Source organism: Protomyctophum parallelum (genome assembly GCF_964188405.1).
Source record: "Protomyctophum parallelum genome assembly, chromosome: 23".
In the NCBI taxonomy this organism is placed as follows: domain Eukaryota; kingdom Metazoa; phylum Chordata; class Actinopteri; order Myctophiformes; family Myctophidae; genus Protomyctophum; species Protomyctophum parallelum.
In genome coordinates this window covers 19,560,669-19,588,055 of record NC_139715.1, presented here as the reverse complement: position 1 = coordinate 19,588,055, position 27,387 = coordinate 19,560,669, and the positions used below count along the sequence as shown (strand labels likewise).

General features: G+C 41.6%; 2 protein-coding genes across 5 annotated transcripts in view; both read right to left on the bottom strand.

Annotated features, from left to right (window-relative positions):
• The window catches only part of LOC310854270 (alpha-1,6-mannosylglycoprotein 6-beta-N-acetylglucosaminyltransferase A-like), a 132,346-nt gene extending 110,455 nt beyond the window's left edge, over positions 1–21,891 (bottom strand). For 2 of the 3 annotated variants that reach the window (XR_014568890.1, XM_083758862.1), the window contains exons 1-2: positions 21,780–21,891; positions 1,376–1,904 (exon numbers count right to left, since the gene is read on the bottom strand). Coding sequence is in view for 2 of the 3 variants with exons in the window: in XM_083758862.1 (XP_083614988.1) it covers positions 1,376–1,616 (241 nt within the window). In the remaining variant the exon portion in view is untranslated. Of the gene's footprint in view, positions 1–1,375; positions 1,908–21,779 lie in introns of all 3 variants that reach the window. The other variant, XM_083758863.1, reaches the window with a different exon arrangement.
• Positions 21,892–23,207: 1,316 nt separating this feature from the next.
• The window catches only part of clic5a (chloride intracellular channel 5a), an 8,033-nt gene continuing 3,853 nt past the window's right edge, over positions 23,208–27,387 (bottom strand). For both annotated transcript variants that reach the window (XM_083759099.1, XM_083759100.1), the window contains exons 3-6: positions 26,515–26,640; positions 26,220–26,326; positions 25,744–25,925; positions 23,208–25,644 (exon numbers count right to left, since the gene is read on the bottom strand). In XM_083759099.1, the coding sequence (XP_083615225.1) occupies positions 25,480–25,644; positions 25,744–25,925; positions 26,220–26,326; positions 26,515–26,640 (580 nt within the window). In that variant the 3' untranslated portion in view covers positions 23,208–25,479. The remainder of the gene's footprint in view (positions 25,645–25,743; positions 25,926–26,219; positions 26,327–26,514; positions 26,641–27,387) is intronic.

The window sequence follows — 27,387 nt, the reverse complement described above, 5'->3', positions numbered from 1 at the left end:
CTTATCGATGGCCTGATATGTACAGTACGTTCGTCGTACGATGTACGTGCGTGCTGTTAGGTTATTATGCTCCTGTCCAGCTGCATCGGCCATATAAAAAGGATAGTGGACAAGATTTCCCGGGATGCTACTTACTGTATTCTACTTGAGAATGAGACAGAGAGAAAATGAATGTAACTAGAACTAGAAGAAAAGTACAATGACTTACAGTAGCCTAGATATAAAAACCTGTGTGAGGTGAGGGGCGATCTTATCATCGTACATCATCATACACCATCTCATTCCGGCCAATCAGAATTTGCGTCCTCACCTTCGTCTTCAATGTTTGTGTTACGCAATGTTTGTGTTTACACAAACACTCAAATGTGTCCATTCATTGTCAATGGCATTTAATGTTTGTGTTAGGACAACACAACAAAATAACTATAAAGATCATGTGTACCGATATTTGGAAAAAACGGGACAATAGTCCGATACGGGAGGGGAGGTGCGTGCGTGCGGGGGTAAATGTGTCAAGTCACGTGACCACTGGCTGTGCTACGAATATGAATTATTATTATTATAGCTAACTTAATAGTTCCTGCTGTAAAACACCCAATCATATCGTTATCTTTCTTCATATATATATTTTTTTTCTGCCTCCCAGTGGAACGTTTCTTTAAGGTAAGTCACGGCTTTCTAAAAACGTTTATTTTATAATGTTCTTTCGTAGCCTTTATTGTGTATGGACACAATAGCTACATTTTAGACTGTATCATTATTGTATATTATATTTAAAAAAATAGCCGTATTGAATTAATACATATTTAATTATTTGATAGGCAGGCAGGCAGGCAGGCAGACAGACAGACAGACAGACAGACAGACAGACAGACAGACAGACAGACAGACAGACAGACAGACAGACAGACAGACAGACAGACAGACAGACAGACAGACAGACAGTCTGTCTGTCTGTCTGTCTGTCTGTCTGTCTGTCTGTCTGTCTGTCTGTCTGTCTGTCTGTCTGTCTGCGTTATTTATGGAATTTCTGAGATTTTTCTTTCATTGAAATCACTGGAAAGAAAACGTTGACGTTTAGTTATCATGTAAAGTTTTGCTTTTGAAAAAAAAAATGTTTTGAAATAATAATTAACCCATTCTGTTGCTATGTACAGTATATAGCAACATGACATTTTAGGGAAAAATATTATCTGTCAGTATTTAGAAGGCGTTTTTAGAATCAGCCTCTTTCCTAAATGGGTTAAAAACCAAATGTAGGAAACCAAAAACTAAGGGCACCCATAACAATGTGTCTGCAGCCCACAAATGGGTCCCCACACGGCGTGGGTCCCCACCCGGTGTTTGGGTAAACGGTGCCATAGCGACCACTCACCGTATGCCGTCATGGTGCCCACGTAGGGCCCGTCCATGACACTCTGGTTCTCCTCGGCCAGGGCCTTGATGTAGCGCTTGCTGAGGTCCAGGATCTGGTGGCGCAGCACGGTGCTGCTCTCGTGGCTGGCGCGCTGCTGGATGGTGAAGTGCAGCAGCATCATGCCCCAGATGAAGCCGAAGCTCACCAGGAAGAAGCCAAGCTTCTGGGACGACAGCTTCCACAGGAAGGGGGTCGCCATGGCCGCAGTCTCGGTCGGTAGAGAGAGAGAGAGAGAAAGGATAGAGGAGGAGGAGGAGGGGGGAGATGGGTGTCTGGAGGTCAGGAAGGAAGGAAGAAGGATTGATGGGGTCGGTGGTGGTGGGATCAGGACGGGAGGTGAGGCATGGCGCTGTCACTCGGTGGCTGTAGTGGTGGAATCCGTGTCGCCTGGGCGCCTCTGCCTCACGGGCGCTGTTTCCGTCTCTGGCCCCTCATTATCTCGGTGGCGCGTCACATGGGGCCGGGTCCGCGGGTACGCCGCTGCATTCTGCTGGGCGAGAGAGGGAGAGAGAGAGAGAAGGAGATAAGAGACACGGCGGTTGTTCATGCCAAAGGCTGGCAGACCCTGATAGAATAGTTAGTCCTCTCCTCTGTGGTCATTTTGCGATCCGTTTGACCGATAAATGAACGATCCGAACCTCAAAGGACCTGGTTTCCAAATGAACACTGCTTTCAAGCAAAATGGAGCTGGGAGGATTTGATTTGAATGGGACAAAGGGGCCTATGCAACGCTATCAATTAAAACGGTGTACAATTGAGCGATGAAATTGTACGGGGACATTATCTTCTCTAAACACATGCAGTGAGCGCCGGGCAAGCACGATAGCTTTAGGTTAAGACATGAAAGGCACTGAGACAGGAGGAGCTCAAGATACACTGCTGCAAAACACACACAGAAGAAAAGTATTCATCTTTATTCTTCAGTAGCGGCAGTGGGTGCATCTGAGGACACAGAAATAACTAGCCAAGCGTGGGTGTGGGGAAAATACATTGTATTTCACTGAGCTGAATGACATTTCTTGCCTTAAACTAAGATGCCAATTTAGATGCACGACACCTCGCGTGGCATAGAGGTACACCTTGCGTGTTTGTGTGTACGTGCATGCGTGGCAGTACATTGCTGTGTTTGATTGAATGTGAATGTCTGTCTGCGCATGCGTGCGTGCATGTAATGGAAATGTGTGGAGAATGAAAGGAAATATTTGCATGGAGGGGGGCTCGGTGGACAGTAATTCAAGCATCTTTCATATAGCTGGTCAATAAGTAGCACCCATGCTATTACGATTATCATCTTAACCTTGTAAATAATTCATCAGTAGAGTTGTATGTCAATAAACAGCACCATTTTCCCCTGTAATTTACGTTACATTGGCTACTATACTACTATATTGTATCTCTTATCATTGCCACTGTGTGACACAACGGGAATGCCAATATATTAGTGCTTAAATGAGGAATCTAATCATAGGTCATTTAATCATCATATAATAAAGGTACGACTGATTTAAATCACTTTAGGCGTGTTTCTTTTGCAGGCAAATGGAGATGCGTATAACCGGCAGGCCTTGGGCCTTTGTGAAGAATGCAGGCTTAACTCAAAAGGTGGCAAAACAACTGCAAATACTTTGCTTGATAATGGCTAAGCAAGCAAAGGCTAATGGCACACTACAGCACATGCAATATTTACTTTGGCAAGACTTCTAAACTCTGAATGTAATGTCCTTACATTACATAGTACAGAGGGGGGAAAAGGAGGGGAAAAGCCATAAATGGTGCACTTTAATTTCCCACTTTGAATTGAAGTTTTGAATTTGTTTAGGCAAATAAAAAGTGCCGAATATGAATACATTTTAATTGGACTTGACCGACTCTTCTTTCCTTGTCTCCATAACCCAGCCATGGTTGTCTATGAGTCTGGGGGCTTGTGTATACTCAGACAGAAATCACAGGTCATGCACATGCAGGCAGCAGGCCATAAATGACCCAGAATAGGAGCCAATATGTAACACGGAAGCTGATAAGATAGATCAGTTTGCAGGTATTTGAAAATGGGTTAAAGGACAACATGTTAGAGCAAGATTATACCCATGAGCCCTTTTCTACACAATAGACTATGACGATAGACGATAAACTTTACTATACATCCTCACAAATCCATCTTCCAGTAGGCTGTCCTTGGCCTTTTGTACGCACACGACACATGTGAGAGGGCTGAGAAATGAATAATCAACCCTGGACTAACCATTGACATTATTAGTCAACAGTCAACACTCCCTGTCTTATACCGTATTTGACAATTCAGCCAAAGCAGTGCACACGTGTGTACGCTGCCGGGTCTATATCCATGTGCAGCCAATGCTCAGTAGGCATATGGACACGCTGTCAAGCCCTCGTCTATCTTAACAAGCCAAAAACACATTCCACGATCATAACATACAAGAAAACAGTGACGCGTTTTCTGTGACATGATTATCTATCTTTATCCGTCCAGTGTAAAAGTCAATCAGGTGGACAGGACAACTATGAATGAATTAATCATTATTTTGTACTTACATCTGAAATTTGTACTTTTTGTCAGACACCAGTCACACCACTATATATAAATAAATATGCAAACATTTCACATTTCCGTTTGTAAGCTTGCTCTTGACAATCGTCGTCGCATGCCCTCTTATGGCTACAGAGGCACTGACCAGTTCTGATATTACATTATGAGATGAGTTATGTGGATAATTTTCCATGCAACATAATAAGATAATATTAATATTATACTAATGACACACACACACACACACACACACACACACACACACACACACACACACACACACACACACACACACACACACACACACACACACACACACACACACACACACACACACAGAGAGAGCTGTAAACGGGGAGTGCTTCCACTGCAGTGCATCACTCGCTAAAAACACCAGGCAGCTGCCTGCGTTGTGCACACAGGAAGTCAGGGGCTGCTGGGAAGATTTTTTTTCTCCCCCGTCGGAACTCCCCTGTCGGAAAGCAGCCTCTGGTGTTAACTTAAGCCTGATTCATTTCATATATCGTCGCGCTCCAAAAATAGCCGACCTACAAGCTCGCAACGAGGGGCGGATGCAATGCGTTGTGAGCTTGTAAGTCTGCTGTTTTTAGTACACGACAAGAGCATAAATTAGGCTTTATAGGCTGATGTTACACTGACCTACAATCCCGTTATCCTTGACCTGACCAATAATCTTCAAATAATTCTCACCAAATATTTAAAAAAACAACTCATAATGATTTCAATATTGTATATAGGCTAAAGGCTGATATAGGGTTAGGTACTGTACTGTATACAATACTGCATGTTCTGTTAAATGCTTATTCTGTTTTTCAAAGCTATACCGTTGGCAGTTCTGTCTGGACTTAACACATTCATGAGTTATTTCTAATTTGGTATAGTGGGCCCGGGTGGTTAGCTCAACCGCCTGGGGACCTAGGCTGCGAGTTTAGCGTGTTCCGCAGGGAGAGACAATGGGGAAAAGGTTGGGTTTAGCTTGTTCCGCAGGTTAAGTGTTAATGGGGGAATGCGGCTTAGTATAACCCCAGGTCGGTTATACTTTCAAATTTAATGGCTTGGCTTTAAAAACAAAGTTTCAGAAGCTTTGCTCTTAAACTGTTGTTTATACAGACTAGGAAACCACAAGGCATTTCCAGAAAACAATTGGATGCTATTCACCTTGTAGACTGTCTTGAATGAGACATTTTTGTTTGCTGCATTCAGGGACTGAAGTCAGTTCAAAGACTAAAGCCCAAACCGCACCAATAATTCGTCATGCAACTCCTTTCAACTATCTGCAACCATTATCCCCAATGGCAGTTACAAAGAAGTTGCGCTTGACCTTAAAACTGTGTTGTTGCAAGGAGTTGTGACTAGTTGCATTGTTGTGTGTGCTCTTTAAGGCTATGTTACTCTCGACTTTCTGCACACTCATGAAAGGCTCACAGCCTGTCGACTTCGCTAGAAATACCAACTCTGAGCCCCCAGTGCACATATAAAATTCACTTTTTGGCCAGAAAATAAAATATTTCCACAGAAGAATAAAAATGTTTTAGTTACTCCACGGTGCCCTGTGCCCTCTACAGATCTCGTCAGTGTGGTGGGGGGCTCAGAGTGAGTCCACTAGGGAAAGAATTGGTGAGTAGTGAAATCGTATTTTTTGCAGAAACCCCAGGAAAGTATTTATGGTGTCCTAACTCCTAAACATAATTAAAATAAGCTGTGGTATGGACCAGAGCTATGTGTGTGTGTGAGTGGTGGTGGGAGGGGGGGAAGTGTGCACTACCTTTGCATCAAAACCAATATTGTTGCGTGGAAGCCAACAAAGCATTTATGTGAAGATCGCAGTCGCACCACCACAGGAAATGACATGAGGAAATGTTACTGTCTGTACTCTGTAGCCTGCTTGTCATGGTGTGATTTACAGTAAGACAATGGCAGAACCCGTTCCCACCGTTTGACATGCATGTCGTGCAGATGTCAGGCAGCGATCAGGTAGTTTCCCAAACTCTTGTGTGGGAGGAATGCAAGGATAGGAAGCAATTCATTTAATTTGATTTTCTCTACATACAAGCTTGAACTATAACATCCAGACACAGGACAGACAACAGGATAGACAGGATGGACTTTGTGTCAAAAATGTGAGCTTCCATATTTCTAGAAGTCTGTTTCAAGTATTAGCTCAAACTGGGCCATAGCAGTGCTAGAGTAACAATAAACAAAAAAAATTGTAATATCTACGCAGCTATAGAAATACTATAAACACTGAACAGGTTAAACAGTGAACAGTCAACTACAGATCTACAAGCTCATAGATCTGTAGTTGATCTGCTATATTTGAAAATTCATGAAAATGTGGCGCAAATCTTTGAATATATATTCTTTCAGAGCGAACGCTTTTAACTCAAATCTTTCTTCTGGGAGGTCCCTGGAACAACACATTTTCAAAAGGAGATTGGTGGCCAATTACATAGGCCTATAATTTTTGGGGTCCTTGACATGAAATATTGAGCACCACTGATATAGAAACATAGGTATTTTAGAAAACTGCCAGGTATTTTAGAAAACTGCCAGGATTTAGAAGACATTTACATTTTTTTGATGTCAGGCCTACATGGGTTAAGACATGAAGCATGCCATGACAAATAGAATTAGCTTAGTTCGCTTCCCAGCGAGCCCATTCATTACTTTCAAGGTCACCTCCCGATGGTCCTTCTCAAAACATCAGGCGTTTAACTATTAAAACCCTATTAGGCCCCTAAACCAAAAATGAAATCGACAAATCCAGAAGGAATTACAGATTGACGCAGCTCAACCCCTAAGCCTTTGCGTTGAGCCGATAATGTTATGTGTAACAGTATTTGAGACAAAACAAAAGAGGAAATGAAACGAAAGTTAATTTTTTTATGGGAGTCCTATCTAGATCTTTTTAATGGATAAACATCACAGCTGGAGAGTGGCTTTCTTAGTTAAGGAAAACACAAGAGCTTTTTTCCTCACAAAAATTGTGAGGAAAAAAATAAAAAGTAAAATAAAATCCTTTCCTTCTTTTTAAGGTTTTTTAAAGGATCTCATTTGTGTTTATTATGTCTAACCTGAAAAACCTACTGTTGTTATCTGGCAGTCTCCTGGCCCTACTTTGAATTCCAAGTTTCAAGTTAAGCTGCTGTTTTAAATGTATTAACATAACGGGAAGTTATTGCTTGATGCATATCTTGCTTGAGAATGTAAGAGTCCATGGGCGGGTGTACTACTATTAAAGTCACGTCATTGTTATGACTTGAAAGCAGAACAATACAAAAAAACATTACTCACATTACAAGTAAGTGGGAGATTAATGGAATCTTTACACATCATACTCATAGCTCAAGCTAGTGACTTGTGGTAATTGGCTAAGTTGGCTTATCAAAACATAACAGTTCCACAAAGCAGAGTGGAGATAGATAGATTATTATAATAATGGAAATATTTCAAACAGTAAAATCTAATTGTCATGCTGGCTTCAAAAGATTGATTGAAACAAACGTTGGAAAGGAAAACACATTTGGCCAAAAACATATTTGCAAATAGGCCCATGAGCGCTTGACAAACTATTAAATAGTTCTATTAATTCTAACTGACACCTCGAGGCAATCGACACTAAGTAAATGCCTCTGGCTTTTGGCATTAAGTATCACACACACCCATTTGGAGAAAAAAAGAAGAAGAAAGGATTCTCCAATAAGAAATCAAAGCCAAAAGAGAGAGAGAGAGAGAGAGAGAGAGAGAGAGAAAGAGAGAGAGAGAGAGAGAGAGTGAGAGAGATAAATGGGCTCTCTCTCATCTGCATTCAAGCGCTGCTGCTGTAAATGAGGCTAAGTGTGTGTGTGTGTGTGGGGGGGGGGGGGATTCAGCAGCCTTGCCTTTGAAATGTGTCCTTCTCCCGCTCTCTCAAAGCAGCGCTAACCAGGTCAGGACCACAACAAGCCTCGATGGTCACGACGGCACTTTGTAGCGATTGGGTGCAAGAAGAAAGCCAATGTATACCAGAAGCTATATGCTGTTGTATGATCTATGATGCACACGCCCGCACTCCGTCAAATCTGTATGTATTCAATGGCATATTTTCTCTCATACGTTTGTAGCTGGCCATACCTTTGTGTAGAAAAAAAACAAAGGCAGAGTGACAAGTATGGAGGTATTAAGGGACGGGGGGGGTCCATCAAGGAAATTGGTCTGAGGATGCCAAGAGAAGAGCATCTACCTTTTGCTTGGCTCTCACAAAAGGCAGAGCCACGGTACACAAAAGGCTCTTTTCACCTCCATCCATCGGACTCATAAAGAAATAGGCCAGATACGCCTGCAGGAGCAGATTCCAGCGAAATCTCAAGACAGCACATTGCGCGCGCACATGCACATACACACACACACACACACACACACACACACACAGCAACACTGAGAAATAGGAATATGCTGTTATTTTACTCACATCAAAACTGATTAATATATAAATCCTTTTTCACCATCCTGCCTGCAGTTGGTTGCATGGAAAGAAAAGGGTAGAAAGCAGCAACATTCCCTTATATTTAGTCTACCTTCTGTTCCCTCTTCAGCTCAACTCTTCAGTATGATCTGTGCAGAAGATGCCATAAGGTTTCAGCAGAGACCAAGCAAATGAAACAAGCTGTCGGCGGTGGCATTCTGCAATATTGATAACATCAACTAAATCTGCAGCATCGATAACTTTGACTACATCATTCTGCAGCATGGACCGTTGGAGGTGTGTGGTGGAAACAAACAGGCAGCCAGTGCTCAAGGTAAAGGTTGCAGAATGCAGATGACGGCGGGTGGAAGAATCAGCCGGGGGCTGTTTATCAGAGATGATGCCCATAGTGCATCGATAAGCAACCCTAAAGCTAAAAAACTCACTGACTTCAAAACTCTGTTTACGTGTAGGTAGCAGCTTTGGCTGCAGAATATATGATCCTTTGCTACTTGATATGATAGCAGCACTAATAGGAATAGCTGGCAAACACATGACTAGATTAGATTAGATTCCCTGCCATGGGGATCCAACCCGTGAACATTGGTGGTTATTAGAATGGCTCGTGAAATATCCACTCCAGCCAATCGCCCCACCAGCCATCTGCACTCTTCTTGAATGTCTTGTTTGGCTCCATCTCTACATTTATACTATCAATCATGACGTCTATCTCTCAGATCTCAGTCAATGTCAACGGAGCCGCTCCAGGCTATGTGTGACATTGACAAACATTAACCTTGTTTTTTATTTCCACCCATGGGTAGGGAAATGGGTCTACTTGTTCACATTCACCGAAATTGGCAGTACAGCCGAGGGCCAATGGGGAATGATAACAGTATTTACTGTATTTTGGAACAATGATGGCACTATTCCACGTAAACATAATCATCCCACATAGGGCCGTTCAATAGCTTTCTAACACTGTCCTCCTATAATAAGAAAATGCTCAGCCCTATAGTGGCCAAGCATCCCTAGAACAGATGGCCAAGCAAAGGTAGGCTCTCCATTTACCTTTGGAGCTGCTCAAAATAACGCACATTTCATTGCATTCTGCTGAACTGAAATAACATTTGCTAAGAGTCTGTTGCATAACCAGAGATGGGGAAAAGTGTGGAATATGTTCTAGATGTGACTGTGGCTATCAATTATGGATCAACCTTGAAAAGATATCTATTTTTCCCCCTGAATGGGAACAGCCTTTCATAACCTTTTTTTAACCCACAGTTTGGCGACTAGAGCGATTTCTGCCGCATTTATTGAGATTGTTTTCAATTTCAACAGCAACATACGTTTTGGACACTGCTTATCAGTGTCGCTTATCAGTGTCCACAGTCACAGTGTACAGCTTCCATAAAAATAAAAATAAAAACTCGACTAATTTGTCAGTATCAACAAAAGAACAGTATCTTCAATGTGGGGGGGGTGGGGGTCACTGGCAGACAATTTGTTTAGATGGGGAACTGCGGCCAAGTACAATACAAAAACAAATGGTTGGTGTCCTTCTCATGAAAAAGTCTGAGAACCAATGCTATACATGTGGTAAATGGTAAATTAAAATGGTAAATGGTGCAATTATATAGCTTTACATAGATTGGGCATTACATTCCCCACCTTCATACACCGACGATAGGGGGCGAGACCATGCAAGGCACCAACCTGCACATTGGTAGCAATTAGGGGTTCAGTCTTGGTTCAGTTCAGTTCAGTCATGGTTCTCATCCGGCTGCTCTGCCGGCCACTCTACCCCCAAATGTACACGTACAGTATGGCATTAGTGTGCAAAGTGCAACCAGGCTCATGGAGACGTGACATTATCGACACTATGGCCCCAGCAACCATGGAGACCGCTGTGACTCCGCATCTTAATGGACTCCTTTGCACAAGCCCCGCCTCTTAATTATTCATTAAGCAAAGCAGCCTAACAGGCTGACGAGCATTCCACTGCGAGGCCAGCTGGTGACACAGAGATATCAAGAGGTAAGGTGAGCATCGGGGACAGGATTTCCCACAAGAGAATTAGGCCTCGTGTAATTTTATCCAAAGTGTGAGTGTTGCTGTGATCTGTGTACTCTCATCACCTTCGATAGTGTGCGTCTCCGAGGCATTGATACTGTAGGTGCAAAGCATGATGCAGGGATACCACGTTCCTGCATGGTTTTTCTAGCAGTATGGATTAATCAATTGGTTCTTTCACACAAAATAAATTATTTTTACAGTGTGACTATATTTGAGGTGCGTCCGTGCGTGCATGCGTGTGTGAGTGAGTGCGTGCTTGTGTTTTTGTCTCTCTGGGACTAATCTCATGATTGTCTCCACCAGGCCGAAGGCATGAGGAGAGAGTATGTTTTGCACTCCGTCCGTGTGTGTGTTAGTCCGTCCATCTGTCCGTTACCAGCAAATTTTGCACCTGGATGCCAACGATGAACGGCCTGTTATAGCGCCAACAGGAGGCCGACATTTGAAAAACACTGTTTTTTATATTACTCCTCCAGATTCTGTCCAAAAATCCCGCAAATAGTCTCTATAGTCAGTCATGTGTTCAAGACGGATCTATCCAATATTTCATATTCCATACTAATTGGCTAACATTGGCTTTCAAAGTTTGCAGGATTGGCCCATTTTGAACAAAAAGCCTCAAATCATGAACACAGTGCGCAATTTACATGAAATCTTTCACAGACTCCTACTAGGCTGAGGAATATATCCCACCCTTTTCACATTGGCCTGTTATAGCGCCACCAACAGGTGGATTTTTGCAAAACACATTTTTGGAACAAAATGCTGCAAATCATCCAATTGCCATCAAAGGCATAAGAACAAGTACTTGTAGTAGGCCAATAAAGTACCTCCATTTCACATAGTGAATATCTTTTAAAATAGATATAGTATTTGTCCATGATACGAGATGCAGTATTTGTCTACGTACTTGATACATGATACAGCACAGCTTGTTGTCCTTACAGCATGTTCATTACTGATACCAGATGCATCCGTTAGATGACGCCAGTGAGTTCATCCTTATCTTGTCACGTTTCTATGTCTCATATCTTATCATCATGTCATTTATCCGCCACCATATATTCCCTGTCTGTGAAATAAACTTTGTGACCGTGTCGCGTGACACTGTCTCTGTGTCACGGCCTCGTTCTCTCGGCGCCGCTGCTTTACCAAAGGAATACTTGGGCTGAATCGTCACACACCACCCAGCCAGTTAGAGCCATATCTTCTAGAATTTAGAACAGGAAAGAGGGAGTGACATATAGTTCAGTATGTTCAGTGTTGTGATCTAGATTCTAGATCACAACACATAATATTATGTAACTCACTCTTTCACTAGACAAGAAGAAAAGGTGAAATGTATGAAGAAGAGATATAGTACGCTATAATGCACGGATTTGCTGTGGTTTCAATTATTCACGAGAACACGGAGCACACGCTTGCATGTAAATAATGTGTAAATAAATAATTAAGTTATCTCGACTCTAAAGCCATTTTCACAAAACAATGCATGCCGGAAGGGATACGCCAGAATCCTATTACGGAACATTAAGCTTTGTTTTGGAAATGAAAACATTTACTGTAAAAACTGAAAAGCTTTCCATACACAGGAAAATGTCAATGTGTTTCATACAGTAGGAAATGAAGAGACACAACACAAGACGAATATATTCGCTGTCAGGCAGAAACACCATTTCCATATTTATGTTTTTTATACTTTGTCCTATGACAGTGTCAAACAATTTGAAACAAAAGTAGCAAAAATAGTCAATCTACATTAAGCTCACAACACGCCCCAAGCGGTGCCACGTCCACCCTTGACTGACAGGAATATCAGTCATTGATACAGAACAGAGAATCCTGGAGCTTGTGAAGATGACCTCACGAGACGAGGTCAGTCAGAAAGATAGCACGGCACTTGTAACCTAAAACTGACTGAACTTGACACTTGCTTTTTTCCCCGTTTTCCCCCCTTTCACTGAACTGTGATCGTCCTCACAAAAGGAATTGGGTCAGCATTTTAATTCCCTCCCCGATAGGTGAAAAAAAAAAGGAAAACAAACATGCTGAATTTCACACCGACTCCACGGAATATGAAGCCAATATGCACAACAGGGGTTGTGACCTGAAAACACCTTCATATTGTTCTTTATTTCTTTGTGCTTTTTCTTACTCAAAAAGCACTCAAGGGTGTGGCAGTGGCTCCGGGGAAAGAGCAGCCGGACGGCAACCGTGAGTTAGTGTCCTTGACTGAAAACACTGAATCCCTAATTTCTCCCGATGTGCAGGTTGGTGCCTAGTGCCTTGCATGGTTTCCTCGGTCTGTGAATGTGTGTGTGAATGGGTGAATGTAATGCACAATCTATGTAAAGTGTCTTGGATAAAGGCACTATATAAATGCACCATTTACCACTCAGATAGAAAAGGCAATGCAGAACCTCTTGACGTAATTAAGGAGGACTGCTGCAATGTGTTATGACTGGTTTGCCAATAAAGTTTTAAAATAAATGTAGTGGAGTAAAAGTAAAAAAATTGCCTCTGAGATGTAGTGGAGAATAAGGAATAGTACAAATACCTCAAAATTGTACTTAAGTACAGTACTTAAGTCAATTTAAATTACCTACCTAGGTTCCATCCTGGAGGCAAGATTTACCTCCATGATGGAACCTATAGGTAATTTTATCCTGTGATAAAATGGCCACCATTGTAATAAAAAAAAGCCAACCAAAGAACAAGATTCCTGTACCGGATCTCGTCACTGGTCAACAGAAATACCTTGAAGACCCTAACAGGACCCATACAAGGTTTATTCGACTATATTCTTCGATATTTGTACGTAAATGTTCTGAGGAATTGTCTTACTGCTATGAGGATAAAACCACAAAAAGCACTATTTGTATTGACTTGCTTTCGTTTGAAATGTACCCATTCTACATATACATACTGTGAATAAGATTTTCAATCAATCAAACAAACCACTGCCTCCCTGTGTATTCATATTTTCAAGTCCAGTCTGCAGATGACCACTGGCACACACCACACACACAGTTGTACATTGTGCACACACGCATTGCACTGACACACAAGGTCGTACCGCACAGTCTATCTTGCTAACTTGAAACATTATTGTGCTTGAAACTAATAGAATAGCTATATCAATAATACAAAAAATGTCCTGCTCCTATGGCCAGTGGCCTTTACAGTACAATTAACACAATCATAACTGACACGTGACTACCAAGTACCAACTGAAAAGAATCACTTCCGGTTTTCAAAGCAATGCTTTTAATCATAAAAGCCTGTTAAGCTTCTGTATAAATAGTGTGCCCTTTCTGTGTCACAGTATTTTTGACTAAGTCAATAGACTAATAGCCTAGTATATGCTTGTGAGCATTGTATACATATGCCTTTGACAATAGCCTACGAACACTAATCACAATCTAAATTATATCTATAACCCCTCTGTTTAATTGTATTCTTATTTTTAACAAGCTATTGGCCCAAAGATAACTTATGATTGACCTAATGTAGTAAAAGTGTGTGTGTGTGTGTGTGTGTGTGTGTGTGTGTGTGTGTGTGTGTGTGTGTGTGTGTCTCACTCTCTCTCCAAGGACTAGGATCTTTGATGATACTAAAGGCTATGTTGCTGACACAATGTCCCGGTGAACACATCCTCCATTCAGGATATACTGTATTATGTGGTTGAAGGAGTGAATCTCACATCTACTGATGCCTCTACTAGGCTCCATGCATGAGTCACGACCCTCTGCAGTGGTTGTACAGTTCCATTACCAAGCGGTGATGCAACCGGTCAGCATGTGCTCAGTGGTACCTCTGTAAAAAGGCCCACCACACGCCCCACAGAACTTTGGGACGCATGCCAAACTTCCTCAGTCATCTGAGGTGAAACGTACACAAACATAGCTGGTGCAACAGGCCGCTGATCTAAAGAGTATCCACTACATAGAGAGATGGCCACAGGCACAGTACGTTGTCCTGCTGCTGCTGCTACTACATCAGCACAGTAATCAGAGCTGTCCCCGTGCCTACTGTCTAAAGGCAACAGACCATGATGCTCTGTGAAAACAGGAGGGGAAGCTTATCCCCAACATGACAGAGACGATCAAAAAACAGGCTGTTATAGCACCCACCCAGTCTCAGTGAGCAGTGGCGACATTTCTACATAATTATGTTCTCTTGCACTCTTTATTCTATCCCTTTGTTTGCTATGCTTGCTGTGTTTGATGTTTGTGATGTTGATGTTATGTTATCTATGCTGCTGCATTGTCTGAAGGAAGCCAAACAAAAGTTTTACTCTTCTGTACACAAGATGTAACAAAGTACAACCTTGAACCTTGAACATGTTATGAGTTATGATGTCAGAAGCTCCCCTTCTAAAAATCACTTTCAGTGGCCCAGTACAATTCCATATAACAATTACTGGTGGTGGCTGCTCACATAATAGATGCAAATAATAATAACACACAAAATGATTATGAACTACGATGAAAGGTCACAGTAGTGGACAGAGATAAAGACAAATGTCTGTTTTTTACACTGTCGAACGTGCTGGAGGAATCCATAATGCAAATGCCACAGGTCAGATACTGCCTGCTGACAGAAATACAATTCTGTATACACACACACCAACACACACTAAAACATTAATTACTAAAACTGGGAAATGTAATTACAAGAGGCTTAGCAGAACAAAAATGAGGACACACCACAAAAGAAAGATTAGCATTAGAAAACAGAAGTAAAACAGAAGTAAAAAAAAAAAAAGACAGACAGACAGACAGACAGACAAATTTATACTTGATTTTGGCTATTTTAAACTGCTTTATTACAATCTATTAGATGAAGTAAAATAAATGACCAAATTGGAGAAAATGGTGTGGAGAAAATGCCACAAATTACCGGTAGCTTAAATCTGTTCTGGGATGGTCCATGAGACAGACAAGAGGCAGGCTAATGGCACAAACTGGATATCATCAATGATATCTTAGATAATGGACACCAATAGTCCTTGAGGGGGTTCCAGGCGATCCCCAACTAAATGATGGAAAGTTGATAACCAAATGGACCCTTATAGATCTTTAACTCTTGAGCTCTTGAGAGTGTAGGGTCCATTTGGTTCCATTTTACACTCGCATGAGTTAAATTATTGTTAAACTTAATTTACAAGAAGTCAATAATTGTTAATTTGATCAACATGTTTGATCAACCTGTTATCTCTCCTGTGGTACCAACCTCAATACAGCATGGAATTGTAGAAAAACCTTTATCCAACGATAATAAAATATCCCTTCGTTTTGGGTCTGCGAGGCTAAATGTCATCAAATGGTGGTCCGTGGCTTAAATTCGGAGTAACCCTAACTATTAATGGTCCAATACAACACAACCTTTGTATCACAGACATGTGCTATGGAATGGGTACTGCAATAGCTAAGGGAAAGGATACTGCATACGAGTGGTTCTCAACCTGAAATACCACCTCAGAAAAAGTCTGTCTCTCCAAGTACCACCATAATAACTGATGTTAAAAATAATACGGGAGCGTAGACCTGCCCCATCCTATTCAGATATGCAGTTAACACAGGAGGGGAATTTAATTTATTCCATTTATTTAGTTTTTGTTCCATTTCGAATCCTACGGCAATAATGCTGCTGCTCTGTCGAAAACACCGTCTAATCAGTAATCAGCACAACGGATCTTCTATTATCAATCTTTATTTATATAGCACATTTCAGACAACGAGTGCATCTGTGAAGCACTTTGAACTACGTGACAGTTCAAATGAGCATGGTGCTGGAGCTAGGTGTCCTGCCATGCTCATTTCTGCACAGCTGGAGAGCATATTTCAACATATTGCTTGGTCAGAAGAAGAACTACCTGTAGTAATATAAATATTTCATTTTGTCTTTTTTCGAGGGGGGCTCAAGTACCTGGCAGGCTGGCACTAGTACAGGTTGAGAATCACTGGTTGAGAATCACTGCTGAATCACTGCTGTATACCATTATGTAATGAAACCTATAGCATATACTCCCACACACAACTGCGTGTTGCGCTTCCGGCACTGGCCGCGGTTTCTCGGATACTTGTAAGTACAAGACCACATGACCAGTACTTCTGCTCTTTGACCCCCTCACCAGCTCTCACTGAAGTTTACCCGGCCTGCAGGCATATAGCCCAACTCATGCATTATGAGTCAGTGTGTGTGTGCACCATCCGGCAACCAGGCATCCACTGGGGCAAGACTGGGCTTTGTGCCCAGGCGTGCAGTGACACTATACAGCTGCGTGCGCACACACGCACACGCACACACACGCACACACACACACAATATAAGCCTAGCCCTCTGTCTGGCTACAAACACCAACACACCCTTGTTTTTCCTCTGATGCAGCAGCAAAATATCTCTTCTACAACTATGACGCAGTCCGATCACATTACAGATCTGTAGACAGGACTAATTTAGGCACTCTTATGCTTTTACATGACCCTGATGAGTCATTCCCTATTAACAACTTATACACATGGGGAGTAGACTTTTATATTATTATTATTATATTACAGACAAGAGTTTACAAAATAACTAAAATAAGGATACATTTAAAGTAATGTAAATAGGTTTTCAATGTAATGAGTCCCGGGATGCAGGGATGGTCTTTTAGATGACCCCCAGGGACATTCTACGAGTCCCACTTCAAAGACGTTAGGAGTCATATTTTAACATTTTTACAAATTGCAGCATTTAACTCCCATTTCATTTTATATGGTTATAATGTGGTATTCATGTAGAAAACAGAAGAAGAAATCATTATTATAACTAAAGCTAGCAAAATAAACTAGAATAGAAAAACAGTACAGTAGTGCATCCCATGGATGCAGAGGTCGTTGTTTTATTGCGTCCCTTACCTATAAACTGCGTTTTGGGATGCAAAATGCACCCCATTTTAATCTCTGATCATTTTGGTGAAAGTGAAACTTGTCACTGGATTGTTTAGCAGTAAACAGAAGCATGTGTTTGAGAACTTTCAGTATTGTCCAACATGAACTTGAGCCTTTTGCCTGACCTGCTGTAACTGAGCTTTACCATAATAACCTCCAATAACAATAAGCTTCTAACTAAACCTTACCTCCATTAAGAATAAGCTTATATAACTAAACCTTACCTCACCTCCTCCATTAACATTAAACTTGCAACTAAGCTTTACCTAACCTCCAATAACAATAAGTTTATGAGAACTTAACCTTACTTAACCTCCATTTAACAATAACGAAACCTAATACCCAACATCCTTTATCCTATACCTTACCCGAAATAACAACTCTTATAATTAAACCTTAGCTTAATTATATATTATTGTATTACCTTAGATCAGATCACTATGAAAACCTGTAAAACATGTCAGTCAGTCAGTCCGTCCGTCACGCCTCCATATATGGTTGTCAGTCCGTCACACCTCGTAGGATTACAACTAAACCTAAGTTAACCTAGCTAATCATCTACATACACAATAAGTGTATAACAAGCACAAACCTCATTTAACCTGGCTTGGGAGGGTGGAGACATTCACGACGTGTCTCTCCTCTGATATGATAATAGAGTTACCAGATAACCAGAGTCGGTATCACTTTCACTATTTTCCCCAGATCTCATCCCGGTGGAACAGGTTTCCTGACCAACCAGTAGGGGTGGCAAGGATACAATCGCCTGCCAGCTCCCCACCTGCCAACACTGCAAATTCTGTTCATTGAAGCGCCTGGCCAAACCGGTGGCACCACTGCCAGGAATTGAACCCAAACTTCTGCGTAGTGGGCGGTGGAAATGTTTTACCTCTACTCGACCCTGATGCCTCTGTTTGAAGATGGGTAAACCAAACTGACTTGATTCACAAATAGGGATCGACAGATTATCAGCAATGGCCGATTACCGATATCGGAAATGGGGATATTTTGGGCGATAATTGCCCGATATTTGCAACGAGGCATATGTGCTCCTCTTTGCAACTGGTGCTGTTGAATGGGAGTAGTCCACTGAAATCACAAAAGAAAAAGAGAGTAAGTGAGTGAGTGAGTGTGTGTGAGAGAGAGAGCTACAGATGCACGGCATGTCTGTTAGCCAAAAGCAGAGACAACAGAACAGGAGCCCTTTAATCACAGGGAGGCAACGGTTGAATCTTCCACTTCCGTGAGCGACATCCATCACTTCTCTACTGAGATTCCTCAATCACCGATCCCTCCTTCCCTCACCACTCCGCAGCCTCTGGACTGGCTCTGCGGCCGTGCCCAATGACGCGGCAACCCCCACCCCGAACGATTTCTTGCCAGCAGAGCATGCCACCGAAGCAAAGCTCCTTCTCCTCCAGATTTATAATCCCCGGGGCTCTGGCAAAAAGGCCGCTGAAAGAGCTCTTTATAAAGCCTGGGGGGGGGGGGGGGGGGTTTGTGGGCAGCTCACCTCACTTGGACGACGGCAAGTCTGCCTGCCCCAGCATTAGCTCACAGCCAGCAATACAGTCATGAAATCATGGGCAGCATCGAGGATGTTTACGCTCGGTGGAAGCAGACACACAATCATATTAGCTACCTACATGATGATTATGACACAAGATGCATCTCATGTAATCCAATCACTATGGACACCATAACCTGATTACGCACAGCTACTCATAGCGCAGATTGAAAAGGACCGGCCTACAGCGGAGGGCCGAGTGATTTTGTAACACGTGAGAGGCAATTATGAGCCTAAGTACTGGATGAGATCAATACCACAAGCTTAAAGCATGAATTGCTCACATATTTGTTACTGCAGAGTGCAGGAGAACCATTTTTGTCCACTGGTCACAGTGGTATCCCAAAATGCACCAGCCTCTTACACTATTTTACAAGACATAACATAGAATACAGGGTCTCGCATGTAGCATAGAATGGGGCCTCCAAATGCTACTGTTGCTACATAGACAAATTAAAGATCACATAGTCATAGTCGACCTTGCACTTTCATTTCATTTGACTGTATAATCCATAGCTAAAACAATGTACAATAATGCAATACTGAGACGCAGACAGAGGATGGAATAATGAAACATTTTGCAATCACATCATTTGAAAAGGTGCCACTACACTAGCTAGCATGTCAACTGTTTAACCTTGGCACATTCCAAATGAGAGAGTTTCCACTTTCCCATGACAGTGGCCAAAATGCACAAACCAATGACGATATCAAGCTTATCATCTGAATGGAATACAATGTACTGTCTTAATCAGAGATCCAATAGTTAAGATAGTTAACAAAGCAGGCGGCCAAAATCTAGAACATCAAGTGTATCTAAATTATAGAAGCATTGTAAACACTACACTTATTTAGCATGTAGCAAGTACAAATAAAACTACAACTCACTGACCATCCAACATTGCACTGACTAGCCTGTATGTAGTTACATTTGATTATGGCATGGCTTGTTTTGTCTGCACTGCACTGCACTTCATGTCAGAATCAAGCAGGGGTTGACAATAAGGTCTCAGAGGCACTTGCCTGTTGGGCAAGCATGGTCATGTTCTACTTGCCCAAAGGTCATGCCGACTTGCCTGAAAAGTAGATTGCGATAGTCAAATTTGAATTACCTTTCGTTTTATTTTATCCCTTTTCTTTGCAAATTCTGGGTCTGTGAGATATGTACATAGCAAAGCTCAATATTTATGCCAAATATCTCAATAGCTATGCAATATGACTTATTTTAAATTCCACAGACATTCACACAGACATGTTCGGTTGCGAACTAAAGACAGTTGCTCCCCCACTCAACCACACTTGCCCGTCGAGGCAACTTGAAAGCAAACTCCACTTGCCCGAACATTTTATGTACTTGCCACGGGCAGTGGGGCAACCGTTAGTGTCAACCCCTTCATCATGTTCTTGTCCTTGATTGAGATAAAGTGACAGCAAAAGAAAGAGAAGGCCTAAGAAGTGATCGTAGAAACTGCAGGGGCTGAAACAAAGGGCAACAAATCCAATGTCACTACAGTGAAGGGGGATGAAGGAGGCCACTGTCACTGTCAGCAGGATGGCACTATAGACTCATTGTAAACAACATAACCACAGAATGAACCCCCTATGGGTTCATCGCTGCCTCAGTTTATTTAGAGAATCTACAGATGAATCCATGGTTCCCTTAAAATAGCCAAGAGGAGAGGACCACAGTGTGTGTGTGTGTGTGTGTGTGTGTGTGTGTGTCGACTGTGTAGATCCGTGGAACTCGCTGGGTTCCTTCAGGGTGGCAAATACACCTAGATGCCTTAGTTTGTCGGGATACTACATTTTCAGATTATTGAAAATGGTAGATCCTGTTGTAAGCAAGTGTTGATGCATCATGATTCGTCCACAAGACGTAACAGTGTTTGTATTGACTTTTGGTTTCGTTTGAAATGTACCCATTCTACATACTGTGAAATAAAATGTTCAATCAATCAGACCCCCTTACAAGTCTGTAACTCAGAAGAGTGTACAAATGCTCGATTAGTGTGTGTGTGTGTGTGTGTGTGTGTGTGTGTGTGTGTGTGTGTGTGTGTGTGTGTGTGTGTGCGTGTGTGTATATAGACAGAGCTAACTGAGATATATACGGCGGGCTGGTGGGTGATGATAACAACAATGGGACCCATATACTCAACATTTCTAACATAAAAACCTTGGTGTCCTCAACAAGTCCGGGACCCGGGTTCAGAATGGGCTGGCTCTCTCTGGCTGCTGGACCTGGCCAGGGGGCTCTTGTGTTCAGTTAACCGTTTTAGCGGTTGAACGTTAGCTAGACGTTAATAATAACGTTCTTAATAGCAGCACGACGGTGTGGCTTTGGCCAAAAGAAAGACAGCATGCTGTTTTTCTTTTGGCCATGCATAGTCGACAGACAAACACCCTCGCTCGCGACGTAGGCTACGGCTCATCATTCAACCCGCACGCCGTGGACACTATTATTTTATTTTCTCCCTCCCTCCCAGGCGAAGATAATACCTAATTTTCTGACACATACAATCGAGCGAGCCGACGAAGTGTGAATTTGTATAATATGGAAGTCAAAGCTCCCACACACACACACACACACACACACACACACACACACGACACAGCCAGCCGCAGTGACAAGTCGCACACTCCCCCAATACACACACGCGCGCGCGCACACAGACAAAATACGACTGCACACTGCGCCCCCTCAACCTCGTTTTCTGTGTCCGCAATAGAGCCGTTTTTATCAAACAACAACCGTTATTATTGCCACTTACCTCCGCGTTGTACACCGTGTTGTGTGCGTCCCCAGACACAGAGAGAGAGTAAATACAGAGAGAGAGAAGAGGTGATGTGAATGGATGTCGCCGCTGTGTCGTGCGTTGTGTTATTGTGTTGTGTGTTGAACACACTGACTGAGCTAGGAGGAGGAGGGCTGATGGGAGTCCTGCCCCCCTCTCCCTCTCTCTCTCTCTCTCTCTCTCTCTCTCTCTCACACCGAGGGGACCGTGTGTGTGTTAATGCCCCAGGTGAAAACGTAAAATGACACTTGAATGGGGGGAACGTATAATAATATATCGAATAATTTTCTTTATATGTTTAAATATAATTAGCGCGAGAAGCCGGATTTCAGCGGCACCTTAAACATTGTGGCACCTTTTTCCCTTTCCCCCCTCTAAAACTGTAAAAAAGAAAGAATGAAATGAATTAGGACAAACGTATGCTTTTGAAAACATAATGTAGCCTATAGGAATTGAACATGGTGGACCGTGGACCCACTGGACCCTATTGTAAACAAGTGTAATACTTTATGGTGTTGTCCATAAACAGTTGTATTGAGTTGAGCTCGAAAATGTACTGTAATTCTCCTATCTGTTAATAAATACTTCAATCAATAAAAATAAAAATAAAAAAGTAAAATATATACATATAATAAAATAAATGGTGCCCAGAGTTTTCAGGTGCCCTCTATTCAGGTTACCTGTGATATCTATCAATTATGTTTAATGTTTCTATCAGGGAATATGATGCAAAATGCTTCCATTATTGTATTGACTTTTTATCTATCATAGGCCTGATACCAAGTTGAAAAAACCCAGCTTAGACCAGCTTCGATTCAGACCTTTTTTATTTATTTTATTCAAAAACAGATAATACACTATTGTCAGTTTTGAAAATGGCATATTATATTTTCTTCATGTCTTGTATATGTCCGTGTGATTACTGAGTGACAACAAATGGGACTCTCCCTAACAAGATGCCCATTCGATGATTTCTGTGCAGCGCTGCACTCTCATAGCAAACGCTTTGTGTTTGCTGCCATCTACTGGTCAATATATTACCACAACAGACCAGCATCATGTAATGTAAAGCATAATGCATATTTGTTTAAAAACAATAGTTTAGCCTACAATTGAATTTAACATTATTTTTGTTTATATTCCGATTTATTCCAGATTCATTTCATTTATAGTTTTGGGTGTTTTATTATTTAGGCCTGTATGATGCATGTATGAGGCATGATGTTATATGTTCTACTTCTATATAATCTTTGCGTAAAGATACTTTGTGAGATTTTATTTCAAAAGTGCTCTCTAATTTTTAAGTTACAAGTTACACACACACACACACACACACACACACACACACACACACACACACACACACACACACACACACACTCCATCACTCATGCAAGCTCGATGTCTGAGAAAATAGATTTAATATTCAAATAGGAGCATACATTACACACATGGTTCAAAAATCACAGAGAACATGAACAGTTACAATCATTTACAGATATGATGACACCACATCATTAATAGTAATACATGAGTGAGACCACACTGTCATGACTTCTTACGGTACACAAATCCTCTGACAAGATCAACTGTTATCGTTCATATTCGCATTATATTTGCAGTCCATTACTTTAGACAAAGAGGTTCAAAGGCAGATGGGAGCTTGATTCTCACTAAGGCACTACTTTAATTATAATGACATTAATGTATGAAAAGAAGCACATATGCCATAGAGCCCCCAAAAAATCCCATTTTGAAATATGGGTATAATATAACATGGATACTTACATGCAGATTATGAAAATATAGTGGGCAAAATCTATACCGGCATTTATGAAAATGAATTCCCAGGGAGCAAAATCTATTTTGAAATACATTTATAGAGCACATGCATTTTTATGTTCTTTTGTAATCTTGGTTCTTTGATGTCATGTTGGGAAATGAGTCATGGGATGTTTTTTATGAGGTTTAATGTGCAGTATAAGGTCAGCCTTGCACCCTCAAATCACCACAGTTTGTTCATAAAGTGCTCTGCTACTTTATTGATGATACTTTTTATGAGACTTTATGAGTTGTATCTTGAGGCTCTAAAGATTATACATAATAAATCGGGGTAATATACATCCACCTTTTTATTGGTAAAGGAAAGTACCCCCGCCGCCACACACACACCCTAACAAACAAACAAAAAACAATATTTCTTCATTTACAAGTCATCAACTATTCTAGAAAGTGCATAAGTCAAAATATTTGACGGTGAAGTGAATTGTTTCCTTTAAAATATGGGACAAATCTTTACATCTATAAAAAGCCTTGATAGACAGTAATACCACAGTGGCAGAGCACAATGAACTAATGAACATACAGAGAGAAATCCCTTTGGCCGAGACATTCTTGAATTTTCCAACAATTTGATATAGGCTACCCTGCAATATACAAACACTGCTTACAATCTCACAGAGTTTCAGGAAAAAGCTAAACATGTAAAATAATTAAATTACAGCTTATTGAATCCCATTCTTGTAAAATGAGATTTGAGAAGAGCATGAGACTGATATTTATTATGTGGCAGTAAAGTAATTCTTGTCAATACTCAATAGATTAAGGCAAGTATCATCATATTTATAGTATAGTATATCATATTTGCATCAAATCCAGATATAAGATACAGTATATAGGCTACTGTAATATTACGTTTTACAGGAATTTCAGATTTTTCTCCAGAGATGATGTTTGCAGACAGTTCCACTCTGCAATCTATGTACAAATTCTATGTACTTCAAGCAGACAGCCGAGATATTTTACAACATTTGAAACCATTCCAATATCCTTGCTAGCCTAGAGCTTGGTCCGATATAATGATTGTTGATCCCTTGAGGAATTTGATCTAATCTTCTACATGGCTTATCATCTCTGGGTGTTGCCCTGAGTTTTAGGAATGTCTATCTCCAAGGCTTTACTTTGAGAGAGCATTCGGTACGCACACTTCCATGGGAGACCAGTTATTAGGATTAATTTCCAGCATATCTGACCTACAGTATTGCCAGTGACATTCTGTGACAGTTGCCTGCTACAGCTGCAGAAAATAGCAAACTTACAAGCTCAGAGCTTGTAAATGGACTATTTCGCGATTTGTTGTCTAGGGGGAAAAAAGAGAGAACCAAGTACATGGGGAAAAGCATAGAGGGCTATATCTTGCGCCACCCGGCCCTTAACCCTTATCCCTCAACTAATTTGCCATTTTTTACTATTTAAAAAAACCTTTTAAAATAGTTAAAATAGCCGATCTACAAGTTCACAATGTCTCGATGTAGATGGGCTAGTTGAACAATTTTATAATGTTTTTCAAAACAGTAAAAAATGGCAAATATGTTTAGGGATAAGGGATAAGTGTGGCGCAAGATGGAGCCCTGGCCTAGAGTGTTTAAGTGGTTAAGGCTATGGCTGTGACTGAAATCAGGCGAATCTATAAAGGGATTACAAGAAAAATCAAATAACTGAATTGAATTTGAAGTTAGTCAAAGTTATTTGAAGTTATAAAAAAAAAGAAAAAAGAAAATTACATAATAGTGCATTCAGATGTAATAAGGAGGACATTTCAGTCACAGCCTAAAATGGAGCCAACACAAATGGAAGAGAATGGTCTAACTCTTAATTGGTTAAGACTTGGATGCGATCACTTGCCCAGACGCTTGGCTACGTCCTTATAGGCCAGCTCGACCTCCACATCGGCAGCACAGGTGTTGGTGAACTCATCGCGACTGTATGCGCTCTCCAGGTAACGCAACACCCCTCGTAATTCAGACGGGATGTTATAGTTGCGGTATTTCTTGGACACCACCTATAGTAATCCCAGGGGGGAAAAACACTATTACTGACTATTACTTAAGAAATGCACAGAACCGTATAACTTTGACCTCTGGCGAGACGTACGGCTCACCTTGAGCACGTGAAGCTTGGGCAGCAGGTTGCAGTCGGCCAGTGTGAGATCGTCTCCGTCCAAGAACCTGCGCATGGAGCCTCCCTCGGGGACGTGGCGTCCCCCCTGGAGCTCCTCGGGCAGAGGACTCAGCAGGTATTCATCCAGCTTAGACAGAGCCTTGTTCAGACTCTTCTCCAAATCTGACAGGATCAAGTGGGTGCGGAGAGAGATACATCACATACACGCGCGTGCACGCACGCACGCACACAGACAGACAGACAGCAAAGCTATGAATTTATGATTCTGAATAATTGTTGTCCATCATTATTTTTCTGACCCCTCCCTGAAAAGGCCTATCTGCCCTGACCCCTTATAGTTATTATCCATGATTTATATAGGGATAATTAATTAGTATGGAATTAGACAGTTATTCATCTAAACTGCTCAATCGTTCTGAAATAAGAAAATTAAATGTTCTGTGAACTGTACACAACCTTTATTTTTCTCTGGTCTGGTGTTTTTCACGTAGGCCGAGAATTTGGCAAAAATGTCATTTCCTGCTGTGTTGGAGTCACGGTTCTTTGTTCCGAGTTTAGGATACCTGGGAATAGAAGTGCAGTAATATGTTTACAGTCTTGTGTATTTAAGCGTTTATATTTATTTATTTGTGTGTGTGTGTGTGTGTGTGTGTGTGTGTGTGTGTGTGTGTGTGCGTGCGTGCGTGCGTGCGTGCGTGCGTGCGTGCGTGCGTGCGTGCGTGCGTGTGTGTGTGTGTTAACGTGCTCCTACTTGGGTGGGGCCAGCATCTCTTCCAAGTACTCCTCTATCTTGTTGACGTCGGTGTGGACCTCGCCTTGGAAAGTGAGAAAGGGAGGGTTGGTCCCTGGCGCCAGGTTGTGAAGGTCCGCTGGCTTCCTGTGGGATCATGGTGAGACCTGGGATCATTCTTTGTCATTCTTAACATTGGCCTACGTGGCCGGTAAGGGTTAGGATTAAAGGTTTGGCATAGTGTTAGTTCGGAATTATGAGCGGTCAGAATATTGAGAGGTCGGAATAACGGCGTTTTGATTGTGTAGCCTATTTGTTTGTACTGGTGTTCAATGACGTAGCAGGGCAGGACAAAAAGGAACAAACACTACACGGGCTGATTTCTCTGATAAAGTCCCTTCATCCAGAGAAAGGAGAACTAATCAGTAAAATTGGTGGTGTAGTGTTTGGGTGGAATGAAAACACGCACACAGAGGCTGTGCCACTTAAAAAAATGCAGCAGCAGAGCTTGTGCTTTTTATATAAACTTAACCATTATGATGTGAGCTGTTGGATTTTTTTATAACTGTATTACACATTTGTTTTTAATCTTAATTTTCGTCCTATCTGTGAGTGTGTTTGGTAACATGATTTGATTGATTGATTGATTGAAGTATTTATTAACAGTTTGCAGAATTACAGTACATTTCAAGCACAACTCAATACAAAAAACTGTGACCAATAAAGCGCTAGACTTGTTTACAAGAGGGTCCACCTTGTTCAATACATCATAACATTTAGATACATACAAATATACACTTCTATATAGCGAAACAACAGGAAATCATCATCATAAAGGAGGTAAAAAGGGGAAAGAAAACATATACAGTGAGGGGAAAAAGGGGTGGGGGGGAT